A 23,033-nucleotide genomic window follows, 5' to 3' on the forward strand; every position below is an offset into this window, starting at 1 on the left:
AAGTGTGCTATTTCTTAACCTATGTGGTAGATACTCGTGTTATTATTATTATTTTATTTACTCTTTTGTGTACATATTTAACTTAAAATAATATAAAATGCAAAAAGTAAAGTAATGAATATGTTGTCACATATTAGCATACACTATATTTTTTTCTCAAGCCGTTTTTATTACACTCAAGATATTAAGACAAGTATAAAATAACCTTGTAATTAGGATACTGTATGAGTCAAAAAAGGAGAAGTCACTACTGTATAAAGAGATTTCCAAATGAGTAAAATATATAGGCTGTACCAGTATTAACATTTGAAATGAAATGGGATTGCTCTTTTTTTCTAGGCTGGAGAGCGGTAGTAAGAACGATTATGTGAGTTCCTTAGATAAAAATAACAATTTAAAAAAGAAGGGGAAATGTATCGCATCTTACAGTTTTTCAAATACTTTCAAGTCTATCATCTTATTTGATGTTTAAAATCATTTTATTTATTTCTTTGTATCTATTTTATTTTATTTTTGAGAAAAGGTCTCTCTCCGTCAGCCAGGCTGGAGTGCAGTGACACGAGCACAGTTCACTGTAGCCTCAACCTCCTGGGTTCAAGCAATCTTCCCACCTCAGCCTCCTGAGTAGCTGGGAATATAAGCAGATGCCATGACATTCAGCTAATTTTTATATTTTTTGTGGAGATGAGGTCTCACTGTTGTTGCCCAGGCTGGTGTCAAACTTCTCTACTCAAGCAATCCTCCTGCCTTGGCTTCCCAAAGTGCTGGGATTACAGGCAAGCTACCATGCCTGACCACTTTCTTCATATCTATTTTACCTTATTCTAAACAGAAGTTAAGGCAACTGCAAAAACATGTTAAGTACAGATTTCTGTTTAATTAATGAGAAAACCTTTACATTTTAAATCTTCATAACTTTTTGTTTACAGAAAGTGAAAATACAATAGGAGAAATAAGATGAAGCCTCTGCAGAGCACTAGAAAGCATGCTCTGAGGCCCTGTACATTTGCAGTGGGTATTATCCTGATTTTCTGAATGATGAATTTGAGGTTCAAAGAGTTAAAAGTGACTAACCCAAGGTTACCCTGGCACCAACCCTAAATTCAGGGAGGCACTTAACTCCAAAATTATTAATACTTCTATTATATTATACTGCCTTAGAAAATAGAAGGATTATAGGATTCTGAGATATGCCTCATACTCTTACATCTTTCTTCCTTTACCCTTTGTTCTGTTGCAGAAAATAGCAGCCATGCAAATGTTTGGAGCATGGAACGACTAGAGTAGAAACTGAGAAAATTATGGCTGCACTACATGATTTTTACCTCTCTTTGATCGGATAGGATTCAGTTAGTTGGAATGTGAAAGACAAATGGGAGTAGGAATAGTGCTGAACAATAGGGGTTCTAATTCCACAACAAATGAAGTATAAAGGTCAGAAGTCTATTAAGAATTAAGCTTTTTGTCCTAGAAGTGATGAATAGTGTAGTGGACTTATAATTAAGCGTAGTGGACTTATAATTGGATAGAAATGAGTTTTAGCCCAGTTCTGTCAATTTAAAGCTGCGTGAACTTAGGAATATACATGATGTTGCAGGGCCTCTTTTATCCCCAAATGAAGACAGAAACACCTGTATCATAGGGTTGTTAAGAGAATTAACGAGATGTGGAAGAGCCTGGCTGTTAGTAAATACCCAATGAATAAATGTTAGTCCATTTCCCTTATTCTACATGTGTATACCATTTTATCGTCTACAAAGCACTTTTATATTTATTTGCTCATATGACTTTCAGATAACCCCATGAGTAGTATATTAGTCCATTCTCATGCTGCTATAAAGACTTAGCTGAAACTGGGTAATTTGTAAAGGAAAGATGTTTAATTGACTCACAGTTCCACATGGCTAGGGAGGCCTCAGGAAACCTACAATCATGGCAGAAGGGGAAGCAAACACGTCCTTCACATGGCAGCAGGAGAGAAAAATGAGTGCCCAGCAAAGCGGGAAGCCCCTTATAAAATCGTCAGAGCTCATGAGAACTAACCCACTATCATGAAAACAGGATGGGGAGAACCGCCCTTGTGATTCAGTTATCTCCCCCTGGTCTCCCATGACATGTGGGGATTATGGGAGTTACAATTCAAGATGAGATTTGGGTGGGGACACAGCCAAACCATATCAAGTTGTTACACAGGGACTATGATATGTCAAGTAATTTGCCTAAAGTCATTTAACAACCATTCAGCAACTACCATGTGGGAAGACACTGTACTAGTGTTCTGCTTGCAGTAACCCCAGTTCCTCACACAGCAGTGATGCAAATGTTATGAGCCTACTTTACAGACAATGATGGCTTATACAGAAATAGCTTGTGAATATTGCAGTCAGAACACAATCACAGGTCTTCTAATAATAATTCCTACATGCTTTTCACTACAGTATTGAACAAAGGGTGAAAATGAACCATTTTCTCAACTTTGGTTAAGAAAATACTCAGAAGTTAAACTGTTCTGAAATGATCTTAGATTCCATATGCATACATTATATTTCTTCTCCTCTGGGCATGAAGGTATTAGTCTTAAGTGACTAGTTAAAGACGATAGTCGAGAAGTTTATTTTCATTTTTCTTGGTTCCAAGTGCTCTCAATAGCTCAGTGCTCCAGATATAACCCAAGAGTATGCAATTAGATACTCCTGGGAGGCAGAGACCAACCCGTGCAGCTATGCAAGGGCAATCCTTTGTCCATTTCAGAACTAGAAATGATGAGAATGAAAACTGAGATTTGTTGCTCTGTGTGTCAAAACCAAAGCCTGAGTTCTCGGCAAATACATTTAACAATACTCTTTTAAGGGTATTTTTCTTATCAAACACTTGCTATGCTAAATATTTTTGTTCAGTTGATTTATTTTTTCCTCAGTGTGTGGTATTTGTCGTTCTTCTCTAAATCTTTATTGTTCTTTTGATCTTGGGTTCATACTCCTCTATGCCCAGAATGGTATGATAAGTGATTATTTGAAATTAAAATAATTTAAGTTAAATTACTTTGCCCAGATAGTTAATTGTTATCTCTGTTGTAGTTTTTAAATTAGTTGTATTTTCTATCAGTTGTATCACTTTTTTTATTAGGAAATACATGCACATGGTAAAACATTTTAAAGGTATGAAAGGTTACCAGTCTCTTGTGTGTCTTTACACAAGAATATATTTACTTATAAAATATATTCTATACTAATAAAAGCTTCTTTGCATAATTCCTTTTATTTACACAAATTATATATATATATATAGTTAGCACTTTTTTTCTACTTAGCAATTCATCTTGGATGTTGTTCCGTATCAGTATAGATAGAACTACTTATATTCTTTTTATTACTTTATTTTTCACCATTTTGCTGTTGTAAAAAAAAATGCAGCTTATTTAATATTCTGGTACATAGATCAATTTACAGTTTGTAAAATAAAGTTTAAGGAGTAGGCTTGCCTTGGTGGCTCATACTTGTAATCCCAGCACTTTGGGAGGCCAAGGTCAGAGGGATCACTTGAGGCCAGGAGTTTGAGATCAGCCTGGGCAACACAGTGAGACCTTGTCTCTATAAAAATAAAAAAAATTACCCAGTAGGGTGGTGTGTGCCTCTAGTCTCAGCTACTTGTGAGACTAGGACAGGAGGATCACTTGAGTCCAGGAGTTCGAGGTTGCAGTGAACTATGATTGTGCCAGTGTACTCCAGCCTGGGTGACAGAGGGACCCTGTCTCAAGAAAAAAAAAAAAAAACAGAGTAGAATTTCATGAAAAAAGGATATGTGCTTTTCTACTTTTTTATGTTATTACTAAATTGCTTTCTGGTTAGCCATCCTATTAGCAACATATTAAAGTACCTAATTTCCCTCACTTTCACCAATGCAATGGTGTTACCCAACATAAAATATTTTTTTCAAGTTAAAAAGCTTTTCTGCATATACCCGTCTACGCACTTCTTAAAAAAGAAAATAAAAGTAAATGAAAAATATCCGTGTTGTAATTGTTTCTGATTAGATATGGCTGTGCTGGTGCTGGAAGTAATCACCAAACTTGACCATCTTCCAATTGGTAGAGTTCAGATCAATGGACTAGCTCAACTTTCTCCAACCCATCAAATCAATGGATTTTTTACCATTGTTTCATCAACATCTAAGAAACTTGGAGAACTCCAGGTAAAAATATATTGTAATTATTTGCTGCATAGAATAAACTTTTTGGGCAGAAATAGTTGAGTCTGTTTGTAGAATGGATAGGTCCATGGCTCCTGTATATCATGCTAGTTTCCACCTCTTGCCTTTGCTCATGTTTTTACCCAGTAGACCTACTTTTGTTTCCCACTTATCCAAATCCTCTTAGTGCCTTAGTGCCATCTCAAGTTCCGAGAGACCTTCACACCTCCTACTGCATTCATTCTTCTTGTGCTCTTTTTTACATTCATAAAAGCATTAATTATATAATCCTTGTTCAGTTATAATTCTACATAGTTTCCAAAATTGTTTATTAGTAGGCTCTCTTTAATTCCTCTTACTTTTAGTTTCTAGATTCCCTGAGAGGCAAGCCTTTGTTTTCTGCTTTCTTTGTTTTTCCCATAGCTCATAATATAGTACTGAAAATAATTACTTGTTTGACTCATGTAAGTGGTATCTTTGATGTATTCATTTATTCATTCAGCTTACTTTGTAAATTTTATTTTTAATTAACACATAATGCACATATTTTTAGAGTACAATGTGATGTTTAGATACGTGTATACATTGTGTAAGGATCAAATCAGGGTAATTAGCATATCCATCATCTCAAACTTGTATTTTTTTGTGTGTGGTGAGTCCTCTGTTCTGGCTATTTTGAAATATACAATTCATTGGTGTTAACTGTATTCACCCAACTGTACAATAGAACACCAGAATTTATTCCTCCTGTCTGTACCATAGTACCCATTGACCAAGCTCTCCCCATCCTCCCTCCCTGCTACCTTCCCTAATCTTTGTTAACCACTATTCTGCTCTGCTTGTATGAGATCTACTTTCTTTAGATTCTATATGAGTGAGATCATGCAGTATAATATTTGTCCTTCTGTGCCTGGCTTATTTCATTTAACATAATGTCCTCCAGGTTCATCCATGTTGTCACAATTGGCAGGATTTCATTCTTTTTTATTGTAAATAGTATTCCATTGTGTATATATACATTTTTTTAAAATCTATTGATTTGTTGATGAGTGCTTAGGTTGATTCCACATCTTGGCTATTGTGAATAGTGCTGTGATAAACAGAGTATCGGTATCTCATTGACATACTGATTTTATTTCCTTTGAATATACAGTCATGCATTACTACTAATGATGGGGATGTATTTTGAGAAATGTGTCCTCAGGCAATTTCATCCTTGTGCAAACATCATAGAGTGTAATGACACAAGCCTAAATGGTATAGCCTACTATACACCTAGGCTTAGGGTATGGCCTATTGCTTCTAGGCTACAAACCTATATAGCATGTTACTATACTGAATACTGTTGTAACACAATGAAGACGATTATAACACAACGGTAAGAATTTGCATATCTAAGTGTATCTAAACATAGAAAAAGTACATAAAAATAACAGTGTAAAAGTTAAAAGATAGCAGTATAAAAGATGAAATAACAGTATAAAAGATAAAAGATATATACCTATATAGAGCAGTTATGGATAGAGCTTACAGGACTAGAAGTTGCTCTGGGTGAGGCAGTGAGTAAGTGGTGAGTGAATGTGAAGGCCTAGGACATTACCATATACTACTGTAGACTTTATAAACACTGTACACTTAGAAGACTACACTAAATTTACAAAACAATGTTGTTCTTTAATAATAAATTAACCTTAGCTTACTTTAACTTTTTTTCTTTATAAACTTTTAATTTTTTTTAACTTTTTGAATCTTTTGTAATAACACTTAAAACACAAACACATTTTACAGGTATGCAAAAATATTTTTTGTATCCCTATTCTATAAGCTTTTTTCTATTTTCAAATGTTTTTAACTTTTTAAACATTTTTGTTAAAAACTGAGACACAAACACACACATTAACCTAAGCCTACACGGGGTCAGGATCATCACTATCACTGTCTTCCACCTCCACATCTTGTCCCACTGGAAGGTCTTAGGGTCAGTCACACACATGGAGCTGTCATCTCCTATGATAACAGTGCCTTCTGGAATACCTCCTGAGGACCTATCTGCCTGAGGCTGTTGTACAGTTAACTTTGTTTTAATAAGTAGAAAGACTACACTCTAAAATAAAAAGAAAAAGTATAATATAGTAAATTGTAAACCAGTAACATAGTTGTTTATTATCATTTTCAAGTATTATGTATCATACATAATTGTATGTGCTATACTGGCAGTGCAGGTTTGTTTCCATCAGCATCGCCACAAACATAGAATAATGCATTGCACTACCACATTACAACACTACAGCCACTAGGCGATAGGAATTTTTCAACCTTATTATAATCTTATGGGACCACTGTTGTATATGCGGTCTGTCATTGATGGAAATGTTGTTACCTGGTGCATGACTATATAACAAGTAGTGAGATTGCTGGATCATATGGTAGTTCTACTTTTAATTTTTGTGAAGAACCTCCATACTATTGACCATAATGATTGTACTAATTTACATTCCCACCAACAATACATGAGTATCCCTTTCTCCACATCCTCACCATCATTCGTTACTTTCTGTCTTTTTTGATAGTAGCTATTCTAACTGGAGTGAGATGATATCTCATTGTCGTTTTGATTGGCCTTTCCATAATCATAGTGATGTTGAGCATTTTTTCTTTTTTCTTTTCTTTTTCTTTTTTTGAGATGAAGTTTTGCTCTTGTTGTCCAGGTTGGAGTGCAATGGCGCCATCTCGGCTCACCGCAACCTCCACCTCCCGGGTTCAAGTGATTCTCCTGCCTCAGCCTCCTGAGTAGCTAGGATTACAGGCACATACCAACACGCCTGGCTAATTTTGCATTTTTAGTAGAGGCACGGTTTCACCATGTTGGCTAGGCTGGTCTCGAACTCCTGACCTTTGGCCTTCCAAAGTGCTGGGATTGTAGACATGAGCCACCATGCCCAGCCCTGTTGAGCATTTTTTCATATGCCTATTGACCATTCGTATGTCTTCTTTTGAGAAATGTCTATTCAAGTTTTCTGTTCATTATTTAATCAGAAAAAAAAAATGTTTTGTTGCTGTTAAATTGTTAGAGTTTCTTATATATTCTGGATATTAACTCTTGTCAGATGCCAAGTTTGCAAATATTTTCTCCCACTCAGTGGGTTGTCTCTTTGCTGTGTTGATTGTTTCCTTTGTTGTGCAGAGCTTTTTAGTTTGATGTACTCCCATTTGTTTTTGCTTTTGTTGCTTGTGCTTTTGAGGTCTTACCCAAAAAATCCTTGCCTGGACCAATGTCATGAGGCATTTCCCCTGTTTTCTTCTAGTCATTTTATAGTCCTAGATCTTACATTTAAGTCTACTCCATTTTTAACCTTTTTTGCGGGGGGTATGATGAGAGGAGTCTAGTCTTATTCTCTTGCATGTGGGTATTCAGTTTTCCAGCACTATTTATTGAAGAAATCAACTTACGTTTTTTTCATACACTGTTACATGCCATAACTTAGGATATACAGAGATAAAAGATGGCCATTTCATTTAATTTTCCAGAACCCTGTGTGATACATATTATGTGATAGATATGCATGAGATACTGGGAAAGAACATAGAATGGTCCCTCTTCTGTGGGGGACTCATTGGGAGCACTTTCTAGAAAATTCTGAATATTCAAACCCCTTAGAAATTCCAGGGGTTATACCTTGTCAATTGTATTCTAAAACGTGTAGAGAAAATGAAATACTAAATAAGAAAATAGCCTAAAAAAGATAAGGAAAGAACATCTAACATTACCAAATGTAAGCATTTATTAATATTATAAAATCATAAGCATATAATTTTGTCAGTGGAACAGATTCCAGAAATAGATTCGTCTAACTGAAAAAAAAATTAACATTTATTGTATTTATCCTACTCTCATTTATAATATATTAAATGTTAAAATAGTGACACTTTATATTGATGACTTAATGGTGAAGTGAGTCTGGTTTAGTCATGCTTTTCTGTTGATGATATAAATTTGCATCAGGACTGCCAAACAGTTTGACATTGTGTTTCAAAAGTCACATAAATTATTGTATATCATTTACCTCAGTAATTCCACCCCTGGGAATTTACCTTAAGTAAATACTATGAAAAGAGAAGGAAGTTATATGCTTCAGTCTAGTAATGGAAATACATTTTTAATATTGGGAAAATGAAAACAATTTATTCAACAATATTAAAATTATAGTCTATTTGTGGAAACTTTTATATCCATAGAAGATAAAATTACATAGTTATGATTGTGTACCAGCTGGAAAAATGATTTTGGATTGATGACGAAGGGAAATTCAAATTTACATATGTGCATATGATCGATGACTAGGGGAAAAATGAAATCGGGAGTAGTACAGGGTTTTGGTAAGGTGGGTTTTCTTTGGGGTTTTTTTGAGACAGATTTAATAGTAGTGATGATTGTAAAAACCACTGAATTGTATACTTGAAATGGGTGAATTGGCTGGGTGTGGTGGCTCACAGTGCTAATTCCAGCACTTTGGGAAGCTGACACGGACAGAAGCTGTTACCCAAGCTGTAGTGTGGTCGCACTATCTCCGCTCACTGCAATCTCCGCCTTCTGGATTCAAGCAAGTCTCCCACCACAGCCTCTCAAGTAGCTGGGACTACAGGCGCATACCACCATGCCTGGCTAATTTTTGTATTTTTTGATAGAGACGGGGTTTCACCCTGTTGGCCAGGCTGGTCTCGAACTCTTGACTTCAAGTAATCTGCCTGCCTTGGCCTTCCAAAGTGCTGGAATTGTAGGCATGAGCCACTGTGCCCGGCCACTAAGTAAGGTTTTATATTTTTCTTTTTCTTTCTTCCTTTTAAGAGAAGGGATCTCACTATGTTTCCCAGGCTAGATTCAAGCTTTCGGGCTTAAGCGGTTCTCCTGCCTCAGCCTCCTGAGTAGCTGGGACTATAGGTGTGCTCCATAGCACCTAGTTTTTTTAAAAAAATTAAGATATCATCCACATACTGTAAAATTTACCTTTTTTTTTTTTTTTTTTTTTTGAGACAGGGTCTTACTCTGTGCCCAGGCTGGAGTACAGTGATGCAATCTTGACTGACTCTGCCTCGACCTCCTGGGCTCCAGCGATCCTCCTATCTCAGCCTCCCTAGTAGTTGGGACTACAGGCACACACCACCACCCCAGCTAAGTTTTTGTTGTTTTTTGTTTGTTTGTTTTTTGAGACGGAGTCTTGCTCCGTCACCAGGCTGGAGTGCAGTGGCACGATCTCAGCTCACTGCAACCTCCACCTCCTGGGTTCAAGTGATTCTCCTGCCTCAACCTCCTAAGTAGTTGGGACTACAGGCGTGCGCCACCATGCCCAGCTAATTTTTTGAACTTGAATAGAGACAGGGTTTCACTGTGTTGGCCAGGATGGTCTCGATCTCCTGACCTCATTATCTGCCCACCTTGGCCTCCCAAAGTGCTGAGATTACAGGCGTGAGCCACCGCACCTGGCCAGTTTTTGTATTTTTTGTAGAGACAGGGTTTTGCTACGTTGTCCAGGCTGGTCTGGAACTCCTGAGCTCCAGTAGTCACCTTCCCAAAGTTCTGTCCGTGTCAGCTTCCCAAAGTGCTGGAATTAGAGCTGTGAGCCACCACACCCAGCCAATTCACCCATTTAAAGTATACAATTCAGTGGTTTTTACAATCATCACTACTATTAAATCTAGAACATTTTATCACCCCAAAAGGAAACACTGTACCCAATACAGCCACTCCTTGTTTCTCTCTTCCCCCTCCCTTGACGACGACTAACCTGTTTTCTGTCTCTATGTATTTGCCTGTTCCAGACATTTTATACAAATGGAATAATATCTGTGGCCTTTTGCAATTGGCTTTTTTCATTTAACGTAATGTTTCTAAGTTTCATCCATGTTATAGCATGTATCAGAAGTGCATTCCTTTTTGTGGATGAATAATACTTGACGATATGGATATATCCCATTCTAAAATTGATAGACATTTGGATTGTTTTGAGTTTTTGACTATTATTAATAATGTTGCTATTAGCATTCATATATAAGTTCTTTTGTGAACATATGCTTTCAGTTCTCTTGGATATATGCCTGAAAGTGGAATTGCTGGGCCATATGGTAACTCTGTTTTTAACTTTTTAAGGAACTGCCAGACTATTTTCCAGAATGCCTGCACAATTTTTTGTTCAATTTAAATGTCAATTCATACAACAATATTTGTGTATTTTTTTATTTGCAGTCATTGGGTTTGTTGAAGAATTGTTTTTAATAGAGTAGTGGAGACTTTTGTCAAATTTTGAATGACTGAGGAGTACAGAAATAAGTCGTGGTTACAGTGAAGAAACAGAAGCTATAATTAAAGATTTGTTTCCTCTCTTGTTCCATTATCTTGGAGCCTATGGAGGCCTGCCAGGAACAGGCCTTAAAGGCAAATATGTCTAGAAGGCTGTTGTCAAAGACCATTTTTGCTGGCTATAAGCAGGGTCTCTGGAACCAATAGGAACCCCAGCTCTTCTTAAAATTGAAGGTGTTTATGCTTCACCAGCCTTCTAAGTTTTTGATCACTCTTTTACATTTTTGCCATTCTAATGAGTATGTACTAATATCTAATTGAGATTTTCATTTGTGTTTCCTGATGACTAACGTGTTGAGTATTTTCTCATGGGCTTTTTGGCTATTCTTTTATCTTCTTCAAGAGTTCACAGATTGCAAACCCCAAGCCAAATCTGGCTCATCACCTATATTTGTAAATAGTTTTATTAGGACACAGCCACACCCATTCATTTATATATGATCTATGTGGCTTTTATGCCTAACAGCAGAGTTAAGTAATGAGACCATATGGCATGCAAAGCCTAATATAGTAGCTCTTTGGCCTATTCATAGGAAAATGTATCAATCCCTGATACTTTCTGTGGATTGTTTGTTCAAGGTTTTTGCCCATTTAAAAAATAAGTTTATCTTTTTTAGTTTTGAGAACTTTTTTAACATTAGGCCTATAAGTATGTATGTATGTATGTATTTATATTCCCAGCCTTTGGCTTCTCTTTTTCTTTTCTTTTTTAATAAGTAGAGACTTTATTTGGGCCCAACTTGAGGACTGCAACTCAGAAGCATAAATGCAAGTTGCCCTGAATATATACTTCCTTTGTTTTCTTTTGTTCTTCCTTTATTTTCATGATTGTGTCTTTTGAAGAACAGAAGTTTTTCTTTCCATGAAATCAGGTTTATCGATCTTACTTTTTTTTTTTTTTTTTTTGAGGCAAAGTCTCACTCTTTTGCCCAGACTGGAGTGAACTGGCACTGTCTCAGCTCACTGCAACCTCTGCCCTCCAGGTTCAAGCAATTCTCCTGCTTCAGCCTGCCTAGTAGCTGGGATTACAGGAGCCCACCACCATGCCCAGCTAATTTTTTCATTTTTAGTAGAGATGGGGTTTCACGATGTTGGCCAGGCTGGTCTGGAACTCCTGACCTCAGGTGATCCACCCACCTTGGCCTCCCAAAGTGCTAGGATTACAGGTGTGAGCCACCATGCCCAGCCATCAATCTTACCTTTTATAGTTTATGTTTTTTGTAAACTTAGGCCTACTTAAGAAATCTTCCCCTGATTAGGGGAAGGTTGCAAAGATTTTCTCCACTGTTTTCCCCTAAGATTTTTATAGTTTTGGCTTCTACTTTTAGGTATAATTCATGTCTGATTAATTTTTGGGTATACCTGTAATATGAAATAAGGTCAGGATTTATTTTTTTTTATAATTGTATCTGCTTGTTCTGTCACTACTTATTGAAAAAATTGTCTTTTCCCACCTCATTAAATTTTGTTTGAATATGATCAATTGATTATATATGTATGAGTCTATTTCTGGACTCTATTCTGTTGCATTGATCTGTATTTCTTTTTGTTTTCAATGGAATCCTTGTTGCAGGTTAGTATTTCTGTCCTTAGGATAGTAACACTGTATTACTGCAGCTTTATTGTAAACCTTGAAATAAGATACTCTGAGCCATCTAATTTTGTTCTTTTTGAAAATATTTGTCTATTTTAAGTTCTTTGCATTTCCTTATAAATATTAGAATCAGCTTGTTAATTTCCACAAAAAAATGTCTGCTGGGATTTTTGTTGATACTGTAGAATATACAGATAAAATTAAGAGAATTAAGTTCTTAGCAATATTGAGTCTTCCATGAACATGGTATATTTCTCCATTTGTTTAGCTCTTTAATGTTTTTCTACAATCTTTTATACTTAGCATCATGCAGGCTTGCATATATTTTGATTTATCCCAAAATATTTATGCTTTTTGTTGATTCTTGAGAATTTTCTGTATAGACAATGATGTCATCTGTGGATAAAGACAGGTTTATTTCTTTTCTAATCTATATGCCTTTTATTTCTATTTTCTTGCCTTATCACACTAAGATCTCCAGTATAATGTTGAATAGAAAACATATCCTTCCCTCCTTCTTCCTTTTCATAGGAAAACATTTGGTCTTTCACTTGTTTTTGTTTGTTTGTTTTGCTTTGCTTTGTTTTTAAGAGACCAAGTCTCACTCTGTCACCCAGGCTGGCATGATCATAGCTCATTGCAATTTGAAACTTCTGGACTCAAGCAGTCCTCCTGCCTCAGCCTTCTGAGTAACTAAGACTACAGATGCACACTGTTTTTTAAAGTTTTTTTGTAGAGACAGGGTTTTGCTATGTTGGTGGGCTGGTCTCAAACTCCTGGCCTCAAGCAATCCCCCTTCCTCAGCCTCTCAAAGTGCTGGAATTACAGGAGAGTCATCATGTCTGATACCTTTCACTATTAAATGTGATGTTAGATATAGGTTTTTCATATTTGTTCTTTATCAATTAGAAAAGTACCAAGTTTTAACAACACTTTTCCCAAATTTTCTGAGAGATTTCATCGTGGGTATTGAACTTTATCAAATGTTTTTCCTGTATGTGTTAGGATAGTCATTTGGATTTTTTTCTTTTTGTCTGTTAGTATGACCTATTTTATTGATTCATTTCTAAAAACAAAACCAGACTATCAGTCTTATGATGAACACTATGGAGTCATGTGGTATTAGCCATTTTATATATTATTGGGATTTAATGTTTCAGTGAGGATGAAATGAAACGTTACATTTTTGTTCAGGAGGGATATTAATCTGTAGTATTGTTTTGTTGCATTGTCTTTTATTTAGATGCGAGGGTAATGCTGGCATAAAATGATTTTAGAGGAGTTCCTCCTCTGTTTATTGGAAGAGTTAACGTAGAATTGATTAAATGTCTAGTAGAGTTTACCAGTGGAGTTAACTGGTTTCTGGATTTTTCCTTATGGGGAAGGTTTTTAACTACCACTTTAATTTCTATAGTAGATTCAGGGCTTATGTAGGTAATCTTTCTTTTTGAGTGAGCTTTGGTAGTTCGATTTTCAAATAACTCATCCATTTCATTGAAGTTGTTGAATTTATTGGTACAGAGTTGTTTATAACATCCCTTTTCTGTCTTTAAACCTCTAAAGCAATTGTGATTATATCTCCTCTTTCATGCCTAATATTAGTAATTTGTTTTCTCATTTTTTTTCTGGATCAGCCTGGATAGAAGTTTAACAATTTTATTAATCTTTTCAAGGAGCCAGCATGTGATTTCATGAGACTTCAAAGCATCTCAGACTGCTTGACATTTTTCTACCAGTGACTGAGTTTGGTTTTTTCCAGTCTTTTCATCCTCTGTGTATTTCATTTTATAGTTTCTATCACTCTATATTAAAATTCATTAATCATCTTGTACGGTATCTAACCTGCTTCTAACCCCATCAGTCGTAATTTCATTTCAAATATTTTCATCTCTAAAAGTTACATTTCCTTTTTTAATGTACATTTTCTTTTTTCTTTGCAGTCACATTTTCTTTTATATCCTTAAGCATTAGGAGCATCTATATGATAGCGGTTTTAAGGTCCCATCAATTTTATCACCTATCATTTGGGGTCTGTTTCTATTGATTAATTGTTCTGTGGTTTTAGGGCATGTTTTCCTACTTCTGTTAAATTTTTATTGAATACTGAACGTTGTAAATTTTATATATTGTGCACTTGGTTTTTTTCCCTCTTTAATGAGTGTTGTCAGCCAGGTGTGGCGGCTCATGCCTGTAATTCTAGCAGTTTGGGAGGCCAAGGCAATTGGATCGCTTGAGGCCAGGAGTTTGAGACCAGCCTGGCCAACACGACAAAACTCCATCTCTACTAAAAAAGCAAAAATTAGCTGAACATGGTGGCACGTGCCTGTAATCCCAGCTACTAGGGAGGCTAAGAAGGCTGAGGCAGGAGAATCACCAACCTGGGAGGCAGAGGTTGCAGTGAGCCAAGATCATTCCACTGCACTCCAGCCTGGGTGATGGAGTGAGACCCTGTCTCAAAAAATAAATAAATAAATAAATAAATAAATAGTGTTGGACACAATTCAGGAATTCAGGAAGACTTCTCAGTACTAAATACATGAGTTGCCAGATTGAAAAAGCCTCCTGTGGGCCAGGCGCTGTGGCTAATGCCTGTAATCCCAGCACTTTGGGAGGCCGAGACAGACAGATCACCAGGTCAGGACTTCGAGACCAGCCTGCCCAACATAGTAAAACCCCGTCTCTACTAAAAATACAAAAATTAGCTGGGAATGATGGTGGGCGCCTGTAATCCCAGCTACTCAGGAGTCTAAGGCAGGAGAATCGCTTGAACCCAGGAGGTGGAGGTTGCAGTGAGTAGAGGTTGTGCCATTGCACTACTCCAGCCTGGGTGACAGAGTGAGACTCCATCTCAAAAAAAAAGAAAGAAAGAAAGAAAAAGTCTCCTGTGGAATTCGTTTGGATCCTGATTCATAGAAACCAACTGTAAAAAATCTGAAACAATCAGGGAAATTAGAATGTTGACTCAATTTTTGATAATTTTGAAGAATTGTTATTAATTTTTAAAATGTGATAATGGTATGGTGTTTATTTTTGTTAATGAGCCCTCATATTATTAAAACTATATTTACAGAAATGGTATGATATCTGGAACTTGGTTCACAATAATCCAGTAACAAAGCAGGGCTTGGAGAAGGTATAAATGAAACATGATTAGCCAGATGTGGATAATTGTTGAAACTGGATAATAAGTACCTGTAGTCATTATTTATTTTTTTCTAATTTTGTATTTGTTTAAAATTTTTCATAGTAAAAAGCTTAGAAATTTGTTTTTGTTGTTGGGTTTTTTTGTTTTGTTTTTTGTTTTGTTTTGTTTTGTTTTGAGACAGAGCCTTACTCTGTAGCCCAGGCTGGAGTGCAGTGGTATGATCTCAGCTCACTGCAACCTCTGCTTCCCGGGTTCAAGTGATTCTCCTGCCTCAGCCTCCCAAATAGCTGGGATTAGAGGCATGTACCACCACATCCAGCTAATTTTTTTTTTTTTTTTTTAAGTAGAGACAGGGTTTCACTATGTTGGCCAGGCTGGTTTCAAACTCCTGGCTTGAAGTGATCCACCTGCCTCACCTCCCAAAGTGCTAAGATTACAGGCATGAGCCACCGCACCCATCCACAGAAACATTTTTCTTGATATCAATTTTTTTTTTTTTTTTTTACAAAAGTGACCATTAAGTACAACATAGTGGGTGAAAGCTGACTTTCAGCAAGTAATATCATTGTGACATTTTAGAACATTGAAAACAAAAACAAGGTTCTATAAACTTTCAGATAACAAGAGAAACAGTCACACACAAAGAATTAAGAAGTAGAGTGGCTTCAGACTTCTCAAGAGCAACATTAGGGTCCAGAAGACAATTCAATAATGCCTCTAGAATGTTGAATGAAAATGGCCTAGAATTCTCTCTCTCTCGGCAAACTATCTAGTGTGAGAGTAGAATGAAGTTTTTGTATATACAAAGTCTCAAAAATTTGTACCTCTCCGACACTCTTCCTGACAAAGCAGCTGAAGGACTTTCTCTGCCAAACTGAGGGAGTAAACTTAAAAAGAAGACAAGGTGGGATATTGCAAACAAGAGATACAACACAGGAGAGAGCCGAAGAGAATCCCTTGATTTGAGGTGAAGCAACTGTACACAAGGCATAGATGGCAGCTGTTCCAAATTGTAGTATGTGCTAAGGCTCTGGGAGAGATTTCTCAAAAAAAAAAGTTACGAAACACCTAATGTGTCTGAAAATCTTAAGAGGAGAATTCAACAACTGGCAAAAAGTTCAGAATTGAATTAACAATAAGAACAATAAAAACAAAGCAAATGTTAGCATGCACCTATAGTCCCAGCTACTCAGGAAGCTGAAGCAGTAGAATCACTTGAGCCCAGGAGTTCATGTTCAGCCTGGGCAACATGGCAAGACCCGATCTCTAAAAAGAAAAAAAAATTTTTTTAACTAAGCAAATGAGAAAACAAGACAGCATTTTGGGAAAATGTTGTGCAGGAAAGGAAAAGTAATCAGTACATCTAATTGTTCAGCTATAAATGGAATACATGCTCATACTATAATTGTAGTTAGATCAATAATCAGTGTTTACTATATTGACACATTGGGAGGATGGAGGAAATAAGTGGATGTGGGATAGAGCTAAATTCTTATCTCCTGTATTAGGAAGTCAAAAGGTCATGCCTGGAAACTAAGTCAAGGTAACATTATCATGTTATTTGAAGCTGTAGAGGTAAATACCACAAGAATCAGGTATAGAAATTGAAAGTGGCTGCCTGTGAGGAAAGAGGAACGGTGTCTATGTAAGGGACTTGTTTTATGTAACAAAATTATAGAACTGTTTGAATCTAAATGTGCATGTGTTATATTAATTTTAAGATACTTTAAAAAGAAAAACATGCAGTGAATGATGGAGCTTGAATTCTTGTTATACTACTGCTTTGCTGTCCCCAAGGACAGTATTGAGTTGACTAAGCATGGGATCTCTCCCGACAAGAGGGTTAAGTGTAGCCAGTAAGGAGCTGATAGAATGGAATATGAAGGAAGAAAGGTGGCTTTACAGTGTTGCTCTGGAGGGAAAGATCAGGTTTGGTCAGACTAGGGAGTGAGGGACTGCAAAGAAGGCAGATATAGTTCATTACAATCAAGCTGATTGAGAGAGGAAGCTTTGTTGTATTCCATTATTGGTATAGATCAGATGTCAAAAAAAATAAGTGAGTCAAGCAGACTGGCCGTAAAAGAAATCAACTGCCAAAAATATATTCAGACTTTTGAAAAGTATTGAAAGTATCAAACTTATGCTATCATATAAGCATGTAACATAGTATATACACACATATAAATATATACACACATATCACACACATATATCTTATATGTATGTGTATATTTATGTAAGATATTATGTATATATATACACGAACATATGATTATTTAAAGTTTGAAATTGGGAAACAGGAATACTTGACTATAGCTTTTTTCTTTTGAAGTCATTCATTTAATCTGGCTAGAAATGTGATACTTTTACTTCTATACTAAGTTAGTACCAAGTATTATGTATATGATGGGCATTACATCATTCATTTTTAAACCATTTAATTACAAGATTTAGTTTTTATTCAGTTCCATAACAGATCGTAACCATTCACAAACATGAGTATTTCCAAACAAAGGTAGAATCTTGGCAAAATATTTTTGATAGTTAGGGTACTACTACTAAGACATTTGTAAAATTTAAGATTTCAACATCACAGTTAATCCTAAATATTGTACTGTACTTTATTAACCTCCATATGTTACACTTCCAGTATAAATTGAGAAAGGTAAGTTGAACAGTATTAGTTTTTATAAAGCTTGAAACCAAAAAAATCTTTCTGGGATATCAGTCTTCAGCTCTACAATTTTAGGAATGTATTTCATGCTATCAGTTTCATTTCTGGAAATCCTGTTTCAGCATGGAAAAATACAAAAAAGTAGGACAGATAGTTCCTTGCCGATAAAACTTTCCAAAGATACAGTCATCAAGTAATGAGTAAATTGAATGACATATGGTTCCTTGATAATGCCCTTGCAGATAAGCCATCAGGTTTTTTACATAGGCAGTAATGTCACTTAAAATGGCCCTGTATTTGACCAGTCTGTGCTAGTGATCTGAGGCTGGGATGTCTCCTTGGACTGTAACATAAACCAAGAGACTTCTTTAAACTCAAGCTCGAAAACATTTTTTAGCACCATACCTTATACTAAGTCACCCAATATCCATGTACTAATGACAGGCTACATACTGCTTATCCAGTTTTTCAGGGGTGTTGTTGTCGTTGTGATCGTTGTTGTTGTTGTTTAAGACGGGGTCTTGCTTTGTCGCCCAAGCTGGAGTGCAGTGGTTAGATCGTGACTCACTGTAGCCTTGACCTCCTAGGCTCAAGTGATCCTCCCACCACAGCCTTAGTCTAGTAGCTGGGACTACAGGTGCACACCATGACACCTGGCTAATTTTTGTATTTTTTTGTAGAGACAAGGCCTTGAGATGTTGCCCAAGCTGGTCTTGAACTCTGGGCTTAAGTGATCCTCCTGCCTCAGCCTCTCAAAGTGCTGGGATTATATACAAACAAATCTGGGATTGTACAGGATTATACACAAATCTGGGATTATATATGTGAACCACTGTGCCTGGCCTGCTTTCCAGTTATCAAACAAAATATTGACCAAAGGAATTTATTTATTTTATTTTATTATTTATTTATTTTTATTTTATTTATTTATTTATTTATTTGAGACAGAGTCTTACTCTGTCACCCAGGCTGGAGCGCAGTGGCATGGTCTTGGCTCACTGCAACCTCCGCCCCAGGTTCAAGCGATTCTCCTGCCTCAGCCTCCCAAGTAGCTGGGATTGCAGGCGTCTGTCACCACGCCCAGCTAATTTTTGTATTTTTAGGCAGAGTTTCACCATGTTGGCCAGGCTGGTCTCGAGCTCCTGACCTCAAGTGATCCACCCACCTCGGCCTTCCAAAGTGCTGGGATTACAGGCGTGAGCCACCGCGCCTGGCAGGAATTTATTTAATTCACATGTTAGTTATATATGTGTGTGCGTGTGTGTGTGTGTGTGTGTGTGTGTGTGGTTTGACTTTTAGCCTTGTAGACAAAGTAAATAAGACAGTAAATAGCTTTATGGTTATCTGTCTTTGCAAAGTGTTGCCACCTTGGATTTAGATTTTGAAACAACTTCATTGTCAACAAAGACCATTTCAGGATCATCATCCTTTGTCATCAGTCTTTAATAACGTTTTCAAGACTTTTTCCAGTTCAGAGAACTATATGTTCTTGATAATATGTGTCATGAGCATCACATCCAAAAATTTTTTGCTTGCATAAAGTTCTCATTGATACTTTAAATGGATACAACTCTTGGGAAGTTATTTTTATCTGTGTTCTCAGCTAGAAAGAAGAATACCACAAATTATTTAACATTTTCACTCAATTCACCTTTTAAGTTTGCAGCCATACCACTAACATGCTGCATAACTAATTTTGGTTAGAGATATATATGCAAATCATGCTATTATACACAAATTCTGCTGCATTCACAAAACATTCTTTTATAAATTTTACCATTGATAAGAAACTTTGACATCCTAAAGCTTTTAATCTTAATATGCAACTGCATTTCACAGGAATACCACTCATTATCTACTTTAAAAAAAAAAAAAAAAAACCTGTTTAAATGTGTACTTTCTGTTTATTCAGTTTTCATTATTTGTCTGTTCTACAGGCCCATCATAATTCTTACTATAGTTTGTTTCCTGATGCTATATTTTGACACAGTCATATCCTGTTTGTGTATTTTACCATTAGAAATATTCTTGTTGTAGTTAAAATAAAATACAAAGACAAATTTCCAAATTTAAAACATTTTATTTGGGAAGCAAGAATTGCAATTCAGGACATATAGACAGGTGATGGTCTTCACTATGTTCAAAGAACAAAGAGAAGGTTGGGAGTTTTATTAGAAAGAAAAATTTTGGGAAAAGGACTTCCTATTCAATAAATGGTACTGGGATATCTGGCTAGCTATATGCAGAAGATTGAAACTGGACCCCTTACACCATATACAAAAATCAACTCAAGATGGACTGAAGACCTCAATGTAAAACCTAAAACTATAAAGACCCTGGAAACTAGGAAATGCCATTTTCAACATAGGAACTGGCAAGATTTCATGATGAAAACAAAAGTAATTGCAACAAAAGCAAAAATAACTGGGACAATTAAACTAAAGCGCTTCTGCACAGCAAAAGAAACTATCAACAGAGGCAACCTACAGAATAGGAGAAAATATTTCCAAACTATACATCTGACAAAGGTCTAACATCCAGAATCTATAAGGAACTTAAACAAATGTACAAGCAAAAAACAACCCCATTAAAAAGTGGGCAAAGGACATGAACAGACACTTTTTAAAAGAAGACATACATGCGGCCAACAAGCATATGAAAAAATGCCCTATATCACTAATCATTAGGGAAGTAAAAATCAAAACCACAGTGAGAATGACTTACACCAGTCAGAATAGCTATTATTAAAAAGTCAAAAAGTAACATATGCTGACAAGATTGCAGAGAAAAGTGAATGCTTATACACTGCTGGTGGGAGCATAAATCAGTTCAACCGTTGTGGAAAGCAGTGTGGCGATTCATCAAAGATCTAAAAACAGAACTACCATTTGACCCAGCAGTCCCACTGCTGGGTATTGTAAGAATTTGCCAGTAAAGTGATCTGGACCTGAAGATTTCTTTTTCAGAAGGTTTTAAGTTAAAAATTAAATTTAAAACATAATTATAACTTTACATAATTATACTTTTTGGGTACATACCCAAAGGACTCTAAATTGTTCTATCACAAAGACACGTGCACATGTTATGTTCATTGCAGCACTATTCACAATAGCAAAAACATAGAATCAAGCTGAGTGCCCATCAATGGTAGACCATTAAGAAAATGTGGTACATACACACTATGGAAAACTATGCAACCATGAAAAAGATTGAGATCATGTCCTTTGCAGGACATGGATAGAACTGGAGGCCATTATCCTTAGCAAACTAACTCAGGAACAGAAAACCAAGCACCACATATTCTCACAAGTGGGAGCTAAATAATGAGAACAGATTAACAGAAATAGAGGAACAGTGGACACTGGGACCTACTTGAAGGAGGAGAGTGGGAAGATGGAGAGGTTCAGAACAAAAAACCTGTCAGGTACTGTGCTTAGTACCTGGGTAATGAAATAATCTGTACACCAGACCCCCAAGTCATGAGTTTACCTGTATAACAAATCTGCACATGTACCCCTGAACCTAAAATAAAAATTAAACATTTTTTTAAAAAAGAAAAACTGTACATATTGTGTTCCAAAAAAGCTTATTGGCACTAGAGAAGCTTTGGGGAGCTGGCAAGCTCTTTTTGATGAGTGACCCTCTCATTGGCAGGTGAAACTGGTCTGAGAGTAATAGCAGGCCATTTCTGCAGCCAGGCTTGCAGAGAATTGCATTCTTGGAGCAATCTATATACCCTGAGTGCTTTTTTTCCCCTGGGCCCTCAACTGATTTAGTTGGATGTGACAAGAAGGACCCAATTTGTATAATCAACTTTCACATTCTCTTCCACAAAGAAATATGCTTTTTTCTTTCATTTGTTTTGAAATTCATAAGTCTCTTGTCCTCTTTCACGAACACAAATATTTCACTTTCCTTTTGATTCTACTGTAAGAAAGACAGCAGCCTATAGCACCCGTAGATATTAAGGAAATACTATGAACAACTCTCCACATATAAATTTGACAATTTAGATGAAATGAGCCAATTATTTGAAAACTGTAAACTACCAAAACTCACTCAAGATCAAACAGATGACCTGAACAAAGCAATAATTATTTTTAAATTTAATTTTTAGCTTAAAACCTTCTGAAAAAGAAATCTCCAGACCCAGATCACTTTACTGGCCAATTCTTCCAACCATAAAGAAGAAATAATACCAATAACACAGTCTCTTCCAGAAAATAGAAAAGGAGAAAATACTTATTTTAAAGCCTGCACTACCTTAATACCAAAACCAGAGAGCAATATAAGAAAAGTATAGAACAATATCCTTAATGAACCTAGACTTAAAATTTTTCAACACAATTTTAGCAAATTGAGCCAGGCATGGTGACATGTGCCCATAATCTCAGCTACTCAGGAAGCTGACGTGGGAGAATCACTTAAGGTCAGCAGTTTGAGACTGGGTAACAGAGCAAGACCCCTAAAATATATAAAATATAAATATATAAAATATATATATAAAATAAATAAAATTAGCCTGATGTGGTTGATGGTGCACACCAGTAATCCCAGCTACTTTGGAGGCTGAGAAAAGAGGATCACTTGAGCCCAGGAGTTCAAGGTTACAGTGACCTATGATCACACAACTACAGTCCAGCCTGGGTGACAGAGCAAGACCCTGCCTCTAAATTAAAAAAATAAATAAATAAACATTGTTAAATAGTTGGCTTTTTAAAAAATGCTGCATTGACCAACATGATTCTGAAAATTATACTTACTAATTTGCTCTCTGGGATACTGATAGATGTTGTAGATATGTAGATAATTGCAGGCAACTTATTGTTAAAGCGAACCTTGAGTCATTGCTGGAAGACTGATGAATGTCCTTAAGGTTGTTCTCTTATGAAGAAATAAAGGGTATTCAGTTAGGAAAAGAAGAAGTCAAATTGTCCCTGTTTGCAGATGACATGATTGTATATTTAGAAAACCTCATCGTCTCAGCCCAAAATCTCCTTAAGCTGATAAGCAACTTCAGCAAAGTCTCAGGATACAAAATTAATGTGCAAAAATCACAAGCATTCTTATACACCAG

The 23,033-nt window shown here is 36.2% G+C and overlaps 1 protein-coding gene across 2 annotated transcripts in view; it reads left to right on the top strand.

The window, feature by feature from the left end:
- Positions 1-23,033, top strand: part of C2CD3 (C2 calcium-dependent domain containing 3) — a 190,128-nt gene that overhangs the window by 5,412 nt on the left and 161,683 nt on the right. For both annotated transcript variants that reach the window (XM_011996184.1, XM_011996185.1), the window contains exon 3: positions 4,034-4,191. In XM_011996184.1, the coding sequence (XP_011851574.1) occupies positions 4,034-4,191 (158 nt within the window). The remainder of the gene's footprint in view (positions 1-4,033; positions 4,192-23,033) is intronic.

This window comes from Mandrillus leucophaeus, unplaced genomic scaffold (genome assembly GCF_000951045.1).
Source record: "Mandrillus leucophaeus isolate KB7577 unplaced genomic scaffold, Mleu.le_1.0 Scaffold504, whole genome shotgun sequence".
Classification (NCBI taxonomy): domain Eukaryota; kingdom Metazoa; phylum Chordata; class Mammalia; order Primates; family Cercopithecidae; genus Mandrillus; species Mandrillus leucophaeus.